General features: G+C 50.0%; 1 protein-coding gene across 2 annotated transcripts in view; it reads right to left on the bottom strand.

The window, feature by feature from the left end:
* The window catches only part of LOC135383663 (uncharacterized), a 177,315-nt gene that overhangs the window by 34,844 nt on the left and 121,940 nt on the right, over positions 1-20,531 (bottom strand). For both annotated transcript variants that reach the window (XM_064613040.1, XM_064613039.1), the window contains exon 3: positions 965-1,144. In XM_064613040.1, the coding sequence (XP_064469110.1) occupies positions 965-1,097 (133 nt within the window). In that variant the 5' untranslated portion in view covers positions 1,098-1,144. The remainder of the gene's footprint in view (positions 1-964; positions 1,145-20,531) is intronic.

The following is a 20,531-nucleotide window of genomic DNA, read 5'->3' as shown; positions in this document are numbered from 1 at the left end:
TTTTGCGAAGCCACGATGTATTATACCAGTATCTGTTCTCCACCAAATCCTCCCACGTTGCTTCTTTCGTGGCGAGTAATTTGCACGAGCTCTCCTCTACGTTTTACACCTGCACTTTGTAATGAGTTTGTGGGTACGTTTGTGTGCGTGCGTGCGTGTGTTTAGGTATTTTCTTTCACTCTTTCCTTTTCACGGTAGTTGTTGTTATTAAAGCACTTGTCGCTGAATATTATTTTGTTGTAATTTTGTTACGGGCTGGATCAAGAAAGTGCCACTCTTATATAGCGCTGAAATAAATCGAATATACTAGTTTTCCAATATTACATCCCAGGTTTGAAAATATACTTTCAAGGGGATATGTTTATATACCATGAGGTGCAAATAATATACATTCAGGAAGGTATAAACTTACTATACCTCGAATGATGTATAGCGTTTATACCCCAAAAGGTATGCGCCCTGGGACAAGCCGTTTATACCCCAAAAGCTATAAATTTTTCTAACAGCGCAGACAGCACAGGCGGTGGTAGGATTCAAATCCATCCCCTCCCAGTCCTCAGCACGACTTTAGCTACCACCAACGAGCACGCTCTTTTACCCACTCAGCCATGCCGCTGGTCTTAAAGTACCAATGACGCCAGGTACTTGGTACTTTACTTTAAGTACAATTTTGAGGTACTTTGCCCATCACCTGGAGCGTACAGCACTCATTTTCAGAGCTATTCCTTTTTAGGTCTTCAGTGAATTCGATATCACAAGCAGCATATTCTACCAAAAGTGCGGGTGCATATGCAAAAGGTGAAAGCCGTATTCCAGATTCATTTTGTCTTGAGCCTTGCTGCGAAATGAAGACATCCTAAAACTTCCTAGAACGCACTAGAACATTCCGTGTAATGTGATGGTTACGGGGATATGACTGAAAATCTTATTGCGTTTAGGTATCAGGAACGAAATAATATCGTACCTTGCAACCAGACAGCAAAAAACACGGAATGGATAAAGCCTCTGCATCGGCCGCAGCATGTCGTTCTGGCCATTTCACCAGAGGGAACCTGGACCTTTGCCAGGTCTCCGTCTCCCTTCCTAAGTGCGAGCATCCAGGATTCCGCTTCGCTTATGTTGCTCCGTTCCAACAGTTGCCAGTCTGAAATAAAACGTCCAAACTGATTAAACAGTCTTGTGAAGTAAGTTCCAAATGCACAATAGTATCGCAGAACTTTTAGCGATATTTTGAGACACTTTAGAATGGACCTAACCGCAGTAGTGCTATCCGCCCATCTCGCACTTCCTCCCTAGAGGCACGTAAAGCCTGTGAAATCGTGCTACAGTCCAACGACAGCGTCACAACAGTCCACCGTGAGAATTCCTAACGACCTCGGAATAATACTTACCTGTGGAGAGCCTAAAACTACCCCAGTGGATGGCTCATTTGCGTAGGAATGCCCGCTTTAAAGGGAAGGTCGCATCCGTTCCAGTCGATTTCGAAACTACGTTGTCATTTTATTCCTCGTTGATCACTGACCAGGGTACCGAAAATCTCACGCGGAATAGTGGCGCAGTTTGACAGCTATTCGGTGGAATACGTGACAGTAGCAAACGCCGAATGTCGATGATATGCCGGAGCTCCCACACTGAGAAAAAGACATTCCCTACACCACCCTTTAGGAAAGAGGTGTCGCGGCATAATTCATTTATTTATTATCTAAGGAATTTGTGCGCGAAAAAGAATAATTGCTAAGTAGATTGTCGGCCGATATCGAACATTGTGGTATTCGTCGATTGGTTTCTGGATGCGACCGCCCCTTTAAAAATGGTATTGTATTCGTCAACGTTTATGACCCCTTGCAGTTTTATGTTACATCAAATTAGCGTATTTCCCACGTAAGTTCAGATTGTGTATCCGAATGCGTGGAAATTCCGTAGAACGTCTTGTGTGAACATAGTTCCCCAACAACGAAAGAAAAATCATGAGAAAACACGCCACAACGTCTTATAGAATTTATGTAATTACCAAACTACGTCACCATCAATGAGCATGCACCCTGGAACACATGGGAGATAAAAATGCCCTAGTTCAGCTGCAGATACAGTGCTGAGCACGTAAGGGGCGTCAAGTTGTGACGTCAATGGGACTCCGCATCCTCGAGTCGGAAGCTAACGAGGCGCCGAGACAATTTGACGCCAGCGCCATGCGGCTACGGTGGAATAAAAGAAATACTCAATACGAAATCTACGTTACACAAGTGTATTGCAAAAATGAACTTGAAGCTGTCTTCTGGATATGCGTACCACAATAATCGAGAGTTTTAGTATATCGTCCGCATGGGCGTTCCCAGGATTTTTTTTCCAAGGGGGGGGGGCAAATCCCCACCCCCCTACCACATCTTTTTCTGGAGGCGGACGTTGCGCACTGTGTGGGTGTTCAGAGGTCCCTATCATGACATCTGAGAATAATCATTACGACCTATGACTAGAGAGCGCACTATTTTGACAAGCGACCTTGGGAGTTCCACGGGGGGGGGAGGGCACGGCCTCCCCTTGCCCCCCTTTCGGTACGCCCATGATTGTACGTTATCGTCTTTGCGTACGTAAGGGATAGCGTTGATGGTTCTGTGCACTTCCATAACAGAGAGAGAGCTTCGCGCATTGCGCAGAACCACAAACGCTATCTGTTACGTACGCTATCGCCTTTGCGTATGATGTACTAAAACCCTCTAATGTCCCTCATCACAAAAGTCGATATCAAAGCTTTGAAATCAAAGAACTCAGGAAAAAGGTGCTGACGTCATTGTTTTTTGGGCGTTGGAGGCTTGCGTGTTTGTGTCGTCCACGTTTGCAGCATGCGTCGGCTAATTCTCCCCAAGCAGCAAAATGTACTGAAAGTCGGGTGCAATAGGGGTGGACGGGTAGGTGGAAGGCCTTGAACAGACTCATGAAACTAAGGAACATCGATAAGACACATACCGGCCACCCCTATTGCACTCGACTTTCAGTACATCCCAAGCGGCACAATGTACTGAAACTCGAGTGCAATAGGGGTGGACGGTATGTGTCTTATCAATGTTCTTTAGTTTCAAGAGTCTGTTCAAGGCCTTCCACCTACCCGTCCACCCCTATTGCACTCGACTTTCAGTACATTGTGCTGCTTGGGATTGTGCGGCTTGGGTCGTTGTTTACGTCGTATCAAAGTGTTGATACGAACCCAGACAAGAAGCACATGTACGTGATGGAAATGCCACAGGAACGCAAACCCAAAATCGTGATAGGAATTCTCGCGAACCACTGGCTTGCTGAATGATGACATGCAAATGACGGTATGTATGGTGATACGCCGTTACATCCGGTTTTTCACATGTGTTACAGTACGGTGCGCGATTCGGTCACCGCAGCCAGCTACTAATCCGTGTTCCAAAATACGCAAGAAAGCGCGTTAGCTGCTCGTCTGTGTTCAATCTTAAACATCGAGGGTTAAAGGTGGGGTAACGGTAGTTGGTACATGATCATATACGGTATTCAGTCTAGCAGACAGAACCGGAGAAGAAGACAACGCCGACAACTTGCTAAGTGTAAAAACTTCCTGTATCATTTGAAACCTTCCAGTTGAGAGTAGTAGTTGTCGTGTTATCCTGTTGTCCAGTCCTGTCCGTTAGGCTGCTTACCCATTTACACGTGTGTAGCACAGTAGGGAGTTTCAGAGAACCGTAAGCTCCGATTCAGACTCCGTATCGCTGTCAGTCAATCAGATATCAGCTTCTATGGTTAGCTAAAATTCTCTAATATTTACGATTCACGATAGTTTAATTTTCAATGCGATTCCGTGTTAGCGCCGCGAAGCACCTGTGGCTATGAGCGGCGTACAGACGTGATCAGGTGGAGAGTGGACAGCCGGAAGGAGTGGGGTCAGGGGGAGTCAGTTTGCGTCCCGCGCCGACATCAGGAGGAACTGTGCCGACATTCGACTGGAAAGTCTGCCGGAAAACCCAGAGAAAGCTTCAGAAAGCCCATCCGGTGGTAGGATTCGAACCCACCACCTCCAAGTCTTCAGCACGATCTTAGCTACCACCAAGGAGCGGGTGTTTTTACCCACTCCGTATTTTTTCAATAATGACATCGAAACGTAGGAACCCGCTACATGCTGTCAAACCCTGACAGGATTATCTTGCAAACGGCGTTCACGTGTAGCGGCATTGCCATCATCATTCCTCGCGCACCAATGAGGCGCGCGGTTCCAGCCAGCTTGGGCCGTTGTTCGGCTGGCCGGTCTTCCCTCAATTCTGTGTACTGTCTTGTGCCTCTAGCACTACATTGGTGACCCGAACAATTTCCCGAACAATCTCAACCCTCTCCGACGATGTCTCAAGGCGACAACGCGGCGCCATCATCACCACACGTAACCGCTGTCGCCGTCAAGCTACCTCCATTCTGGGACCGTAATCCAGCCATTTGGTTTGCCCAAGCCGAAGCGCAGTTCCATCTGTCCGGCATCACTTCCCAGACCACCCGGTTTTACAACGTCATCTCGGCTCTGTCTCCAACCGCCGCCGAAGAGGTGCACGATCTCATCACCTCTCCAAAGCCCGAGAACCCGTATGACTTCAAGGAGTACAGAAGGCCATCCAAAAAGAATTCAGATTAAGACATCTGATGAAAGTGTGTGTGTCATTATACCGGATAGCGCGAAAGGTTTTAATGTGTGCAATTTGTATCCCAGAAAAAAACTCACATAAGCATAGCTCCGCGCGTTCACCCTTAACTCGCCACTCCAGCTATAACGAAGATGAGGAGGTATGATGCCACGTCACCGATGACGGTATAAGGAGAACTCGTTCTGGTTCGCCGGTAGTGGGGGTCAGCGCCTTGTCCCTTTGCCGCCGTAAAACCTGTTTTGCCAGTTCTCCCGGAGAATTGGGGATAGAAGGAGCGGCCGAATCATTACCAAGCAAGGAGAAAGGCTTTATCAGAACCCCGAACAGCCGAGTAGCAGACGACAGCGGAGTAGCAGACAACTGTTGTGTGCATATTATATGTTGTATTACATGACGACGACAATGTGACGAACGACAGGTGGTCACGCGCCACCGCATGCTACGCGAGGATTGATGAGAATAAACGTTCTGATCCGGACTGGATAGTCACGCCTGCTTGATCTCGTCGCTAACCGCCGACTACGCGACATGGTGGCAGCGGTAAAACGCTTCGAAGACTGACCACGACTTCCTGTACACCTTGGCATGTCACCTCCGGGGGATGGGCCACGATGGAAGGCAGCGGCAACAGTCGAGCTGCCACACCAGCAACGTACGTTCCAGCTTTTAACGCCTTCGCCATAGAGCTCCCCGAGAAGTTTGACTTTCGCCACCCGGAGTCGTGGAAGAAGTGGTTCACGAGGTGGGAGCGTTACCGTGTAATTTCGGGGCTCCACAAGCAGGATATGCAGACACAAGTCAACACTTCGTACCCAGACTAAACGTGATCTACGAGCGGGCTTGTTTCAACCAGCGGCACCAACGAGACCACGAGACCGTGGAGGAATTCGTCAGAGAGCTTCACCGATTGGCTGCAACCTGCGAATATGGCGCGCTCAAAGAGGAACTGATTCGCGACCGCCTAGTGGTTGGCCTGCATGACAAGGGCCTTAGCGAAAAACTGCAGTTGGATTCATCGTTGACGCTGGAGAAAGCGGTCAACAGAGCGAGGAACTCGGAGGCCGTGAAAGGCCAACAGCCACTGCTGCACTCCGACGTCAACTCCGAAGGAAGACCTCGTACGAAAAAAATTGACGTGGACGCGGTCATTGCTGCCAAATCTCCGTATGCAGCAAAGGAACGTTCCGGAGCCGCGCAACGGCAACGACACAGCGCGAGCGATCGTGACCGGCAGCGACCAAACAAAACCTGCAAGTGGTGCGGGTACAGCCTGGATCACACGAGGGCAGACTGTCCAGCTCGAGAGAAGGTCTGCAGCACGTGCCGCAAGACAGGACACTTTGCGTCTGTTTGCCAGTCGAGCGCCCAGCGGCAGGTGCAGGGGACCAACCAGAGGACTCAGCCCGGAAGACAGCCCGGTCGTCGGGGCAAGGGTCAAACCACGGCCAAGTTGGAAGAAGTCTTCCTCGGCGAAGTCCTGTCGGCATGGACCGCTAAGGAGCCGTGGATCATAACAGCTGAGGTGGACAACATGGCAGTCTCGTTCAAGGTGGACACTGGAGCCGACGTCAGCGCGGTACCCCAGTCTGCACTTGCCGAGAACACGAAGAAACGCATACGTCCGGCAACGAAAGTTCTGTATGGACCGGGAAGGTCCAGGCTTCACCCCGTCGGTCAGGCGGAAGTGCAGATGTCCTGGAACGGGAAGACGACCCGTCAAGAAATCTTTGTCATGGACAAGCTGGAGCACGCGCTCCTAGGTCGACCGGCAATCCGGGCCCTTGACGTGCTGCCACACCTCTGTTCAGTGGAATCCACTTCGCTCGTCGGCCCGATAATGTCAAAGTATCCAGCCCTCTTCGGCGCACTGGGACACATGAAGGCTGTGTACCACATCAAACTTGTTCTTGGGGCGGTACCGCATGCTGTTTCGTACCCTCGTCGTGTGCCAATCCCACTGCTTCCAAGCGTGAAGGAGGAGTTGGAACGTATGGAAGAGCTCCAGGTCATAGAGAAAGTCGACCGCGCAACGAGCTGGTGCGCGCCCATGGTCGTCGCCAAGAAAAAGAACGGGAAGCTGCGCATTTGCGTCGACTTCGCCGACCTCAACAAACAAGTCGTTAGAGAGCGACTGATTATGCCCACGGTCGAAGAAAATCTCTCACGGATTCACGGCGCAAGAGTATTTAGCAAACTCGACGCGAATGCGGGATATTGGCAAGCTCCCTTAGCACCGGAAAGTAGAGAGCTGACGACCTTCATTACTCCGATGGGACGCTACCACTTCCTGAGACTGCCCTTTGGAATCGCAACTGCCCCCGAGTTCTTCCAGAGGGAAATGCTGCGCATCCTGGACGGCTTGGAGGGAACTGTATGCCACATGGACGATATCCTCGTGTACGGCAAGCATGAGCAGGAACACGATGCTCGTCTGGACGCAGTACTTCGCTGTCTACAGGACAGTGGCATCACATTGAACAAGGACAAATGCGAAGTCCGTGTAAACCAGATCCAGTTCTTGGGACATGTACTGGGCGGGCGTGGCATATCCGTCGACCCGGAGAAGACTGAAGCCATCAGGGCCATGAAACCGCCAGGATCAGTCGCGGAGCTCTGATCTTTTATCGGCATGGTCAACCACTTGATGAAATTTCTCCCCCGTCTGGCTGAAAAGCTAAAGCCGCTAAGGGACCTGTTGACGTCGGACGCAGGCTGGTTTTGGGGCCCGAGTCAGCAACAGGCCTTTGAACAGATTAAGGACGACCTCACAAAGGCTCCATGTCTCGCCTACTACACAGGGCAACACCCGCTCACAGTCTCTGTAGATGCATCGTCCTACGGCCTTGGTGCAGTTCTCCTACAAGAGGACAGCGAGCACCGCAGACATCCGGTCGCGTACGCATCCCGGGCACTTTCACCAACCGAGCAGCGCTATGCGCAAGTCGAAAAGGAGGCCCTAGCTATTACATGGGCATGCGAGCGCTTCAGGATGTATATTTTGGGCCTGCAGTTCCACGTAGAGACGGATCATAAACCACTGGTCCCTATTTTCTCCACGAAACGGATAGACGAGCTGACCCCAAGATTGCAACGGATGCGCCTACGAATCCTGGAGTATGACTACACGATTGCACACGTCCCGGGCAAACTGTTATACACGGCGGATGTTCTTTCGCGCGCTCCGGTTACTAGCAGCGATGAAACATCATTGGACACCTTACTGCGGGAGTACGAGCTCCTCACCGTTGAGCTACTCCCAGCATCCGGGTCACTGCAAGCACGTCTCCGGAGAGCTCTACAGAGTGATGACGCCACATCAGAGGTCATGACGTACTGCGGTAACACATGGCCACCAGCAGACGAGATGAGCCATGAGGTGCGTCGGTACGCCAGCTTTTCCAGTGAGCTCTCTGTCGTCCAAGGACTCCTGTTCAAGGGGATGAGACTGGTAATCCCATCAGTGATGCGACAAGAAATTTTGGACCGGCTCCACGCTGGCCATCAAGGTGTTGTCCGATGCAGAGCAAGAGCGAGGGACGCCGTCTGGTGGCCCGGTATCGGTGAACACATCGCCAATTTTGTGACCAGATGCCCAACATGCCAAGCACACAGGAGATCCCGGGCGGAACCCCTGCTTCAGACCGAACTTCCGCCGCGACCTTGGCATACCGTGGGCATGGACATCTTCTACAAAGACAAACAAAACTATTTGGTCATCGCAGACTACTACTCAAAGTTCTTCGAGCTGAGGTGTCTTCCAAAGACTACGACGGCTGACGTCATAATGGCATTGGGTCCGGTGTTTGCCTGTCACGGCATTCCAGTGGTGATAAGGACTGACAACGGGCCGCAGTTTGTCTCGAAGAAGTTCGCCCGATATCTGCAACGGATCGGTGTGGACCACGTGACGTCCAGCCCGTACTACCCTCAAAGTAACGGCCAGGCAGAGCGGGCGGTTCAAACGGCAAAGTCTCTTGTAGCCAAGTCGTCAGACATCTACGACGCTCTTCTGGCGCAGCGGACGACCCCAGGGAAGACCGGATACTCACCGGCGGAATTGCTAATGGGACGACGTCTGCAATCCACGGTACCAGTTCCACAGAGCTCCCTGCAGCCACAGTGGCCGTACTTGGAACAGTATCGAAGGAGCTACGCCCAGGACCAAGCGGTCCATGCAAGGCACTACAACCGGAGGCACAGGGCCTCATCTCGCCGGCCTTTCAGAAACTGAACGGCCGTGAGAATACTCGCAGGAGCGGCAGCACATGGGGCCATCGTCGGTCAGGCCTCTACACCCAGGTCCTACGTCGTGGCAACTTCAACGGGGATAACCAGGCGCACACCTGCAAGAGCAACCATCCGCTTTGCCGCAGTGTGGACCACAAGGCGTCGTATCAAGTCCAGGACGCGTGACCACACGTTCAGGGAGAGTTGTTAGACCGCCCGAGCGTTTCGGATACCAGTGACAGGACACTGAGACTATTCGTTGGTTTGGACATGTGGGAATGGTTTTGCGTCTTTCGGAAAGGGGGAGGTGTTGTGTGCATATTATATGTTGTACTACATGACGACGACAATGTGACGAACGACAGGTGGTCACGCGCCACCGCATGCTACGCGAGGATTGATGAGAATAAACGTTCTGATCCGGACTGGATAGTCACGCCTGCTTGATCTCGTCGCTAACCGCCGACTACGCGACAACAACATTTCTCTAGGCCAATCAGCGAGCGTTCTCCTTATAGCGTCAACGCGAGGTTCCAGGCAGATCACAGGCTGGTACTGCTCTTCACCACCGTTGCGCACGGTCGCTTTTTGCGGCGTATTTTAAATTCAATTTCTGCGATAATTATGACTCTGATTACTTCGCATGGTGCATCTTACTGGCCTACTTAACAGTTTTATAGGAAGAAAACTGGGTGTTAAAAATGACTTCTGTGCTACTTTAAGGCTGCCTTGCTCAAACGCACTTCCACATCTGACCGCGAGCGCCTCAGGCAGGCTTTTACTTCGGATGAAGCAGCTTTTGGGAGACGACGTTTCCGCACCCGGTGACCGATTCCTGCACCAACTGTTCATGCAACGCCTGCCAACTAACACCCAAATGGCTTTGGCCACCGCGTCGAACCTACCCCTGGACAAGCTTGCTTCCCTTGCTGACGCGGTCATGGAGGTCGCCTCACCCCACCAAGTCAGCGTTCTTGAGCGACCTAAGGCTTTAGAGAACGCCACTCCTCCGCGACAGGCCGACCATCGTTCCCCCCTTTCTCCACCCGACATTCAGGTGATGGCGCATCAGATCACGCCGCGTACCAATGATCAAGGCGCGAGGTTAATAAAACACGACTGCACGGCCAGCTTGGGCCGTTGTTCCGCTGTCCGGTCTTCCCTCACTTCTGTGTACAGTCTTGTGCATCTAGCACTACATACGTTCTGATTGCGAAGATTGTGAGAGTGTGCTTAACGAAATAGGTAAGTGGCGCTGCGATGGGCGTGTTGCGACGACTTCGTCAAGTACAGACTTCTTCCTTTCCTTTCTTTTTTTCTTAATAAACATATCCTCCCCCCCCTTCGTAAACGGGCACTGATGTCTCAGTAGCACGACGGTATAGTGGTAGCGGACGACAACGTACCAGTCGCCAAAGCCATTTAAATCTTGTAGCGGATAAGTACCGCATAAAATGGGCGGCGCGTTCAGCCCAAACACTAGACATGACTTACAAGCGCCAGACAGCAGGTACATCCCCCGGCTAATACTGATGCAGTGCCCTACAGTGGGTTCGCCGGTATCGTGTTATTAATTCATTCCGAACCATGATGAGAATGATGAGGTCCTGGTGACCTATGCGGCGGCGACAAGAAAATTGAACGACGGCACATCATGCAGCTTAACCACCAGCTTGCCTGCGTTTGTGTCATTTTATTTTTAGTTACAGCTTTGTGTAGAGCAATCCCCTCGGTGACCAAACTGAAAGATGTAGTCGTGCGTCAGGACATTAACACTTTATGGCTTTACACTTTACTGAGATTGTCCACCAGCTGTCCTGCATCTATGTCATACTAGCATTCTCATTCAACTCATTCAAACTGATTCAACTCACTCAACTCATTCAAACTCAACAGGAACAAAACGCAACCAGAGACATCTGAAGCGATGTGTGAGGTTAAAACGAAACACCGCTTCCCACGTGTTTCGCAAATTAATATCTCGGTAATAACACCTCGAGTCAATTCTGACCACGAAATGCACAGATATTTTCCACGCGGAAACAATAGCTTCCACGGTAAGTCCTGTGTTCTAAGGAAGGCAGTTCCGACCAGCAAAAATATATAAAAGATAAAAAGCAAAAGAAGAAGACTAGTCAGTAGAAATGAGAAAACAACTGCCTTGTGGCTGACTGTGCTGCCATGTGTTTTGACGTCATGTGTGTTTTAATATGCGTCTGGTCGTTTGGTCTGGTTTATCTTCGCCTCATAGTTTGGGCAAGTAGTGAATAACGCTTAAGTGAAAACGCCAATTTCGTTATTTTTGCATGGAATCAATTTGTCTCGCATTGCCAATGTCGATTTCTTACCAACCACGTTCTTATTCCTGAGCGTGCCGTGCCGTGCCTGCCTCATCGATTCCGTTCATAATCTCGAGACATTGCCGCTCATCGCGAATGCTTCATCCGAAGTCTTCTCTGCAACCGCACACCGATGTTTTCTTTCTCCTTTTTCCCTTTACGCAAACCGCATGTTTTACCCACTGTACTGTCTTGGAGTTTTGCCTGTACGTGTTGTCCTCATGCGCATGACTACCATATGGACATTCATGCAACTGTCTCTAATGATGATCAAGTGTTCCAACAGTTCCATATGAAGTTGGCCCAGGACGTACGTTTCCACGTAGCAGAGTCATACCGCTATCTGGCAGGTTCATCGCTCAACAAACACATGTCGAGAAGAAGAGAGAAAATAGTTCAACAGAGCTGTGTCTTGCAAGATGAAAAGAAAATGTAAACGTGATAGGACGGTCCCTCAATATATGACTCTTGCTAAATTTCTCTCGTGTTATGTGTTTCTTTTAACTTGAGCAGCATGCTGCTCAAGTTAAAATCAGAAACTCAATTCAGTCCGGTAACCAAATCAGCTCTGTTGTTATATGTATTAATTTTGTAATTATGTACATGTTTGCTTTGTAGTTATCCAGCAGTCCTCGCCTTTTTCATTCATTTCCTTTGTCAATGTATTTTATGTTAATGTATTTTGTTAATGTATTTTAGTATTTTAATGTATTTATGTTCCATATGTAGCTGCATTTAATTCAATGTTCCATTAATGTATGTTCCATTGTAGCTGCAATAAATAAAAAGGTTTTCTTCCGTCGCCGTGACGTAGCGGAAGCAGGAGTCCTAATTTGCCTTTGAAGCTTCATCTGCTAGAGCAGAAGCGCGATATAGGACCCAATCATGAACCCCCAGAGCAAGCGTTATCGTCATTTTATTAGTTGGCGCACTCCAAACGTCACGCGACGGCACGCGCAAACTGTTTTGATAGGCCGGGACTTCAAACAAACGTTGCGATTAGCCTGCGCGCGGAGTCTCGTGGTGAATCACGGGCGAAGGATGATGTTACAGAGCATCGACAGGTTGAAGAGGTGACAAGGTCGTGCTCTCTGTTGAGTATGCCGGAAGGGGGCGGCACTGGGGGAAGAGGAGCGAACGCTCTACTTGGCATGCGCAAATCGAATAAACAGTTCTCCCGTAGTATACAGTCTGCGTCAGCCTCCTCTACTCTTAACAATTGGTGCCGAAACCCGAGAGAAGGCTGACCTCTGACATATTCACCCATGGAGAAGCATCGCCGTAACCGAGCTGTCCTTCGGGGCGCCGTGACCTGTCATCCGCTACCAAACTCCTGCAACAGCCATTACCGGGCCCGTCTGACTTGCAGGTAACTCTGGAGGAACTTCTCGATAAGGACAGGGCTCTTACCGCTCTGAACGATAAAGTCGCAGAGCTCATTGACGACGACACCTACGAGCAAGAATTCAGCACCACTCTCGATTACCAGGAGAAAATTTGCCGTTACGTAAGCCGGATTCAGTTCCTTCTGAGTTCTCGTCCCGTATCTAGCGCTGCAGTGACTAGTACCGCTACCCAAGACCAATTAGGAGAGCACTCAGGCGAAGGGTCGGGTACCGTCAATGCCGCTCACAAAACTACAGCGAGTAGCTCGTGTTCAGGAACGCAACGGGTTAATCTACCGAAACTCCAAGTGCCCGTCTTCTCTGGTGAGCTCCGGGAATGGCAGGGGTTCTGGCAACACTTCGAAGCAACTATCCACAGACGTCAAGATCTCCCCGACATAGAGAAATTCCAATACCTGAAGGCCTACTTGAGTGGATCTGCAAGGCGTGCAGTCGAGCGGATTCGCCTTAACGAAGGCAACTACCCGATGGCGGTGAGCGTGCTCACCGAGCGATTTGCCCGTACCGATACTCTTGTTGATGAACATATATTGATAGCCTTCTTGCCATCGCACCTGTCCCAAGTTCATCTCAGATAACTCGGCTCCGAGACGTCTACGAACAGATACGGTTCCGCACTAGCTGCTTCGAGAGTCTTCCTCCGACAGAGAGACGGTTCCTGCAGCGGAGTACGCAGTAGTTCTCCATCGGGTCCTTACGCGTTCCCTACCGGAAGATATCGCTGTTCTTTACAGACAGCGCTTGAAGACGCAAGATAAACAAGATTCAACGTCCAGCTCCGCAGCAGACTCTCGTGCGGAAGAAGTAAAGACTGTCATGGAGTTTCTGAAGGTCCAAGTGGAGAGCCGAGAGGAGGCCAAGGCAGCACGCGTGAAAGAAAACTCGAATCTCGCATCAACCGAACGAGTACAATCACGGAGCTCCTCCCACCTTCCGTCTGCCTTGGCACTGGCTACAGGATCCGCCGCTCGCGATCAGCTCACGTGTGCCTTGTGTGACCAGTCTGGTCATACAACCCAGGAGTGCGACACAAAGAGAGAGACAAAGTGCGAGACAAAAGACTCATTATCAGCAGATGAAAAGCGAAGGAGTCTGACAACAAGGCGTTGCTGTTTCAAGCAGGGAGGGGTAACGGTAATGGTAACGGAAACAGAAACGGTATATCACCGAAATTGGAGATGATAACGATAACGGAAACGAATACCACGGTCCTCCATAACCGGAAACAGAAACGGAAACGAATTTATCGTCCGGTTCTGAATTCGGGTAATGGTTATTCCTGTTGTGCGATGACATTTGAGTGACTTTTCATTTTTTTGTTTTCGTTTTGATGACTCCATTCCCTGTAATGCTCTAAATACTACACGAGAGCGCGCAATACTGGATTTCGAGGTTGCCTCCGTCGCTTACCTCGTCCCAGCCCTCATAATTCATGCCATCAACACCGTACTTCACCATAGCACGAGGAGCAGGCACTACGATCTTTAGTTACTTATTTTGTAGTTTCTTTTCTTTTCTTTTCTTTTTTCACCGTGGCCATGGCAGTGTTATTTGCTACTGATAGTGTCCACTTATGAATGCGACATTGGATGAAGGTTACGCCGTCTTGAGTTGCTGGACTCCGAGGGACTGAAGACATGTCCCTACTTTTATTTTTAATCTTGCAAGATGTGCGCATCCCAACGACGTAAAATTACTTGTGTAGTGTGTACGCCTGACACCGCAGCAGCATTTGGGCAAAACAGGGCGCTGATAGAACCGGACAGGCTGTCATCCCGCGGCTCTGTTACGTTCCACTACCGGAAACAGTAACGGAAACGTAACAGGAACGAAATTGAAAGGCCGGTATCAGAAACGGATAACGGAAACAACAATATAGGAGTATCGAAAATGGAAACGGTAACCAAAATACGCCCGCTATCCTACCCTGGTTTCAAGTGCGACAAGCGTGGGCACATGGCTCGTCAATGCCGCACTGCAGCGGCACTGAAATGTCCGGGCTGCTCAGGCCGTCATCTGACTATTCTGTGTGACTTATGAAAGCGATCTGACGCGAGCTATTCACTAACGTCATCTGCCTGCGGGGACTCCAACTCCCAGTCCACAGCAGAAACACAGAGTCCACAGCACGCTACAGCTACTGTGACTGCGACTGATACCAGCAGCGGGGTTGTTCATCCGATATTACTACAGACAGCGACAGTATGGGCGTCTGGAGAACGTGGCAACGTCGTGGTACGACTACTGCTCGATACCGGCAGCCACACTCTTAGAAATGAACTTCACCACATAGCACGCTCCTAGCCAACCATCACTCCGAATGGCAACGTTCTCGCCTCTGATTTGTTGAAAACGGGAGGAGGAGTCTATTTTGTGTCCATTATGCACGGCACAAAATAGGCTCCTCCTAGGCAAATCAGAGGCGAGAACGTTGTCATTCGGAGTGATGGTTGGCTAGGAGAGTGCTATGTGGTGAAGTTCATTTTTAAGAGTGCAGAGGACGTTTATAAAGAGCAATCTTTCCCACAAACTGCATTTTCCTTGTGAAGAACAGGAAGACCTCACCGTACTTACGTTCGGAAGCACGAGTCGGGCGCGGCGGTACCATTGCCAAAGAGTCAAGCTCACTCTTAGCAGCCGATTTAGCTCCAATGCCGTCACCCTAGAAGCGCTGGAGGTTCCAGAAGTATGTACCGTAACTACCTTGGCCACGGATCTGCCGGAACATTCCTCGGAAGAACCTCCTCTTCGCCGACCAACCTAGTTCTTGTACCAGGGAAACCTCTGTCATTAGCGTCCTTATAGGCTCAGATTTCTACTGGAGCGTGTTTACAGGACGCATCGAGCGCCTAGGCCACCGCATTTGTGCCATGGAGACTGTGTTCGGCTGAGTGGTCCAAGGAGTCCACTCAAGTTCAAGCCTTCCGGCACCCATGGGCGGCAACACTGTCGCACTCTTTTTAGGCTACTTGAATGTCGCTTGCGGTAACGAAGAAGTAATCGACCCTTCGGAGATGTGGAGACTTATGCCATTGGCATAACCGATTCATCTCATTCCCAAACCACCGAGGAGCGCACGGTATTTGACCAGTTCCAGAATGCAGTATACAAGGAAGAGGGACGATACGTCGTTCCCTTGATGCTAAAGTAGCCCGACCTTTTGTCCACTACGAACCGAACCGTCGCTGAGGCAAGGCTACAGCGTCAACTTAAACGTTTCGAAGCTCATCTGAACGTGCTGCGAGAATATGACCGCACAATCAGTGGGTACTTCAACGAGGGTCATGCGGAGAGAGTGGAGCCGTGGGACCAAAGTGACATCATGTGTATTATCTTCCTCATCACGCAGTCATCCGGCGGGAAGTGGTGACAACCAAGGTTCGTGTCGTGTTCGACGCCTCTTCGCATGAACCGGGAAGTAATTCGCTTAACGATATACTGGACAAGGGCATAAACCTCGGTGGAGAATTGCTGCAGCTTCTTCTGCAGTTATGAACGCGTTGCACGAAGGGGTATCTCCTGCTTCTGCGTTCTGCGCACCACAGTCCACCGAGGGCGCCGCAGCGCATACGCATCGGTGACGTCGTGATAGTGGAGGACAATATACTGCCACGTCTGGTTTGGAAGGTTGGACGCATACTTGGTTCCTTCCGAGGAATAGATGGTGTCGAACGCTGTTTCGCAGTTCTCCTCCCGAGTGGTCAGCAGCTCCGGCGCCCTCCCCAACGCTTGTACCCGCTGGAAGCAAACTCGTCCAAGGCGGCCGTGGGAGGATGTTGAGTATGCCGGAAGGGGGCGGCACTGGGGAAGAGGAGCGAACGCCCTACTTGGCACGCGCAAACCGAATAAAGTTCTCCTGTAGAATACGGTCTGCGTCAGCCCACCCTCTGATAATGACATACTCTCGGGCCGCTGCGGTCCCGACGAACCAGCCAGTGGACTTCTATGCTCTGATTTGCTCCCCCGTTACATGCCGCTGCGTCCTTTCTGTGTCCTTTCGTGCTACGAAATTTTCTTTCACTCCTACGGTGTCTGAACACTTCAAATATTGTTGCAAATCGCAAAAAAACAATGTCAAACAACACTGTATAATAACAAAAAACATGATTCGCACATATTTCGCATTACTCCTCCAACTTTACTTGGTCTTGCTCTTCACTATTCTGTTGTCGCACAGAGCAACTGTGACATTACGATTCTATTGTGACCTTCAAACCGATGTCGCTTCCACTCCACTTCATCAATCCGCCGCCAGGTTGTAACAGTGTGCTTCTCACTGTTTCTGCATCGAACACACCAATCGATTCGCAGCACTTTCGGATTTCGCTGTTGCAGAAAATGGAAATCTCCCCACGGCCCCATCAGAAACAAAGAAAAAGGAAAACCCGCATCCTTCCCGGTAGGGTGGCACTTAAAGCAGCATGACAAAATGGAAATCAGTGAAAGTTGAAGATTTCGAAATAAGGTGGAAAGCTGTAGTATTCGACAAAGGCATATGCAGTGTTTTAGCGAGCGTTCCACCGCCCTCTTTTATTTAGCGTACTTGTTTTTAAGGGCGGTATTACGTACGTCAAACAGAGAGCATTATTAGAACGGATGAAGTTGGAGAAAAGGACAAAGTGCTCGCGGTAAGAGGACGCGTGTTTATCAAGCTCCTGATATTTTTTTAGAGCACATTTTCTAAAAAGCGACTTGCTGAGTTCTATTGCAGGCCTTAGATGCTCAGTCGGTAGCGTTCTCGCTTCCTGAGCTTAACGTCGCGGCTTTGATCCCGGCCGAGGACGGTAGCAATCTGGGGGAAGTAAACATTGCTCCCAGCATGGTGTGTCGGAGAATTTTGGTAGAAATTATCCGCAGCCCTACCCTGCGACATGCCTCCAGGAACACACTGGCATCCCTGGGATATCCGAAGATTGCAATACAGGGACGAAATGACGTCTCCAAGAGGGTGAAGTCGATCGTTAGGATATCCTCCAAGTGTAGCAATGGCACTCCTCAACGTTCTTACAGTATGCTTAAGAATGTCCCAAGGACGTTCTCAGGGACCGAGTTAGAACAGTGTCAGGTTATTTGCAGGAGGATGAATTCTCTTGTTTTTTGACTGCTTTTATTTTATTTTCCCACAATGGTGCTTTTATTTTATTTTCCCCGAACTGTACTCCAGGATTAGAATGACAACAGCACAAATTTCCACTATTGGAACTTTCGGAACAACAACAACTTTATTGTGATATGATGAATGGGAAGTTTCATCGCCAGGGGCGATACTCTACCGCACTGCTGGTGGTGATGCCGTCTGAAATGGCTTGAAATGAAATAATGAGCTCAAATTGTTGAGCTGCTGGTACCTGGTACCTCCTGGTACCTGGTACCTCCTGGTACCTGGTACCTCCTGGTACCTGGTACCTGAGCTCAAATGAGCTCAAACTTAAATAATGAGTCTGAAATGAAATAATGAGCCCCTTCACAATAAGGATCGAAGTCCTATGATGTCCTATGTTATGGGCTGGATGTGGCTAGGGGCCAAGCAGTTTTGTGTGAGAGATTGAGCGATAGTACAGCTCGTTAAGGGATCCGCAGAGTACGGTTAGGGAAGGTAAGTAGCGTGGGCAATGGAGAAGGATGTGCTCTAGATTTTCTACAGCACCGCAGTGACAGCAATGGTGAGAGTCAGCTTGTATCAGCTGGTAACGCCACTACGAGGCACCACATCGAGGCGCATTCCGTGAACTAATGCGGCAGCTTGAAGAGAGGCACGTCGGGGCATGTGGAAAGCTGGGGGGAGAATGTCGGCGGTCTATTGGCGGGAAGCCAGGGGAGTCACGAGGGAAACTTTTGGAAACGTCAGTTGAGATATGCAGACCTTTATAGGATACTGGTATGGAAGCTTTGCTTAAAAAGCCTTTACAGTAGTTAAGACAGTAGCTTATTTGTAATCAAAAGTTTAAAAAACGGTGGCCTACCATCACTCGTGCCCGATCCTTCCGCTGCACCCCCGAGATGGCCCAAATGAGCCGCGCAGGTTGTATCCGCCAGACCCCTCACGGACAGTCCAAATTACCCTGAGGATGTCCTAGCGAGAAGCTCTGAAGGAGGAAGACACGGTGACACTTTGGGACGTCCGTAGGACGACGTGTGTTCCTGGGGGCGTACCACGTAGCCACACATGCGTGGGGACCCACATTACGTGTAAATCTACTCTGAATTACATGCTATTAAGGAATCCTGTATGCGTAAGCCTTCACTGCTCGGTCGACAATTTATGTGCCTGAGTTCTTAAGGGCTACCTAGGAAGAGGACGCCGCTGAAGCAATGGAAGGTCGACGCTCTCAGCCTACTTCTCCAATTGAGGCGTAGGCTGGTCATTCAACCACAATACTCCCGGAAGGAGTAGTTCGCTGTGTGGCAGGCACTCCGAAACAGAGTGTAGAACGGAACCAGAAATAGCCGTTGTTTTTAGGCTGAACCGATTGAACTGATTAAAGGATTGAAGAAAGATGGATGGAACAGAACTGAGTGAAGAAATTCGATTGCCCAGTTCAGACAGACAGTTCTCTTAACGTAACTGATTTTCAATGTTACCCAGAGCTGACTTTTATGGCTTCTTTAGGATTACGTTGTCTGTGATGCACGGTACTGAGCCGTATATAGAGAGAGCTTGGCAATCTTTTGATCTTTTGCTGCTTCACGGGCGGAGCCTGTTTTGACGTCTGAGTCGCTGTTGCACCGCCCAAAAAGCCTGAATCCAAGCAAAATCCGCTTACCAGCCAGCAGGTAGGCGCCATTTCGATGCAGTCCACCGGCTGGTCGACAGGTACTTTTGTCACGCTCAATGTAACCTACCAGAATCGCTGGCTTATGACCGACAGGCGCCTGCGTTATGGGGGCTTTGTTACCAAACTCAAAGGATTCAAGGACGAAAGGTTCTCGAATGACACGTATCGCGTCCACGCACGTGTCTTCCCCTTGCTTCGTGAACGGCGCTTTGCATCAATATGGCGTCAGCGACCGGTTGACGACTGGACAACAATAAAGCGCGGCGAGGGAGGTCGTTCAGCCGTGACGTCGCATGACGCGGTTCAAGTAAGGCTCCTCCTAATGACCAAACTCTCTATAAATGGCTCTGGCACAATAGAACAAATAAACGCCCTCAAGTCGCGCAAGTGAGCGCAAAACGAGCGTTTTCCGGAATCGAACACTCCGAAAAGAGGCTCACCCGACACTCTAGATGATGTGATGTGGTTGCGTCCGTTTGTAAAGCTGTCCTGCGTGTGCCAATATACAGGGTCTTACCCTATAAAAGCCTACCCGCCCCGGCACGCTGTGCTCGCCAATTACTCAATGCAGGTGGCAAATTGTGTTGTCTACATATAAAGTTCATAAGAACATTTAATTTAATCGTGGTAAATTTCGACGTGATTGAGCACCGCAGCTCAAAGTTATAACGCAAAACGTGCGATGCCAGTAGTCAAAACAACCAAGATGGTAGTGTTGCGAAGCGCAGTAGAGACGCTGCTCCCCAGAGGACGACCTGTCAGCTGTCGCTTTGGCAGAGACGTCTCCGCGTTATGTTATTTCACTGTCGTTCAGTTAGCAGACGACATCCCTTTTGGCTGTCGTCTGCTAATTCCGGCGGCAATTTCTTTCTTCACGTTGCTCATTCCGGGAGCAAAATGCGACAGTTACACGCAAGCGAAATGAAAACCGCAGTTCCATCCGGCTGGCAGTATACGCGAGACATCGCTGTCTGGGGAGCAGCGTCTCAACTGCGCTTCGCAACACCGCCATCTTGACTGTTTTGACTACGGGAAACGCATGTTTCGCGTTATAACTTTTCCGCTGCAGTGCTCAATCACTTCGAAATTTACCATGATTGAATGTACTTATGAGCTTTATATGTAGACAACACAATT

This window comes from Ornithodoros turicata, chromosome 2 (assembly GCF_037126465.1).
Source record: "Ornithodoros turicata isolate Travis chromosome 2, ASM3712646v1, whole genome shotgun sequence".
In the NCBI taxonomy this organism is placed as follows: Eukaryota; Metazoa; Arthropoda; class Arachnida; order Ixodida; family Argasidae; genus Ornithodoros; species Ornithodoros turicata.
This window is presented reverse-complemented; position numbering and strand designations above follow the sequence as displayed.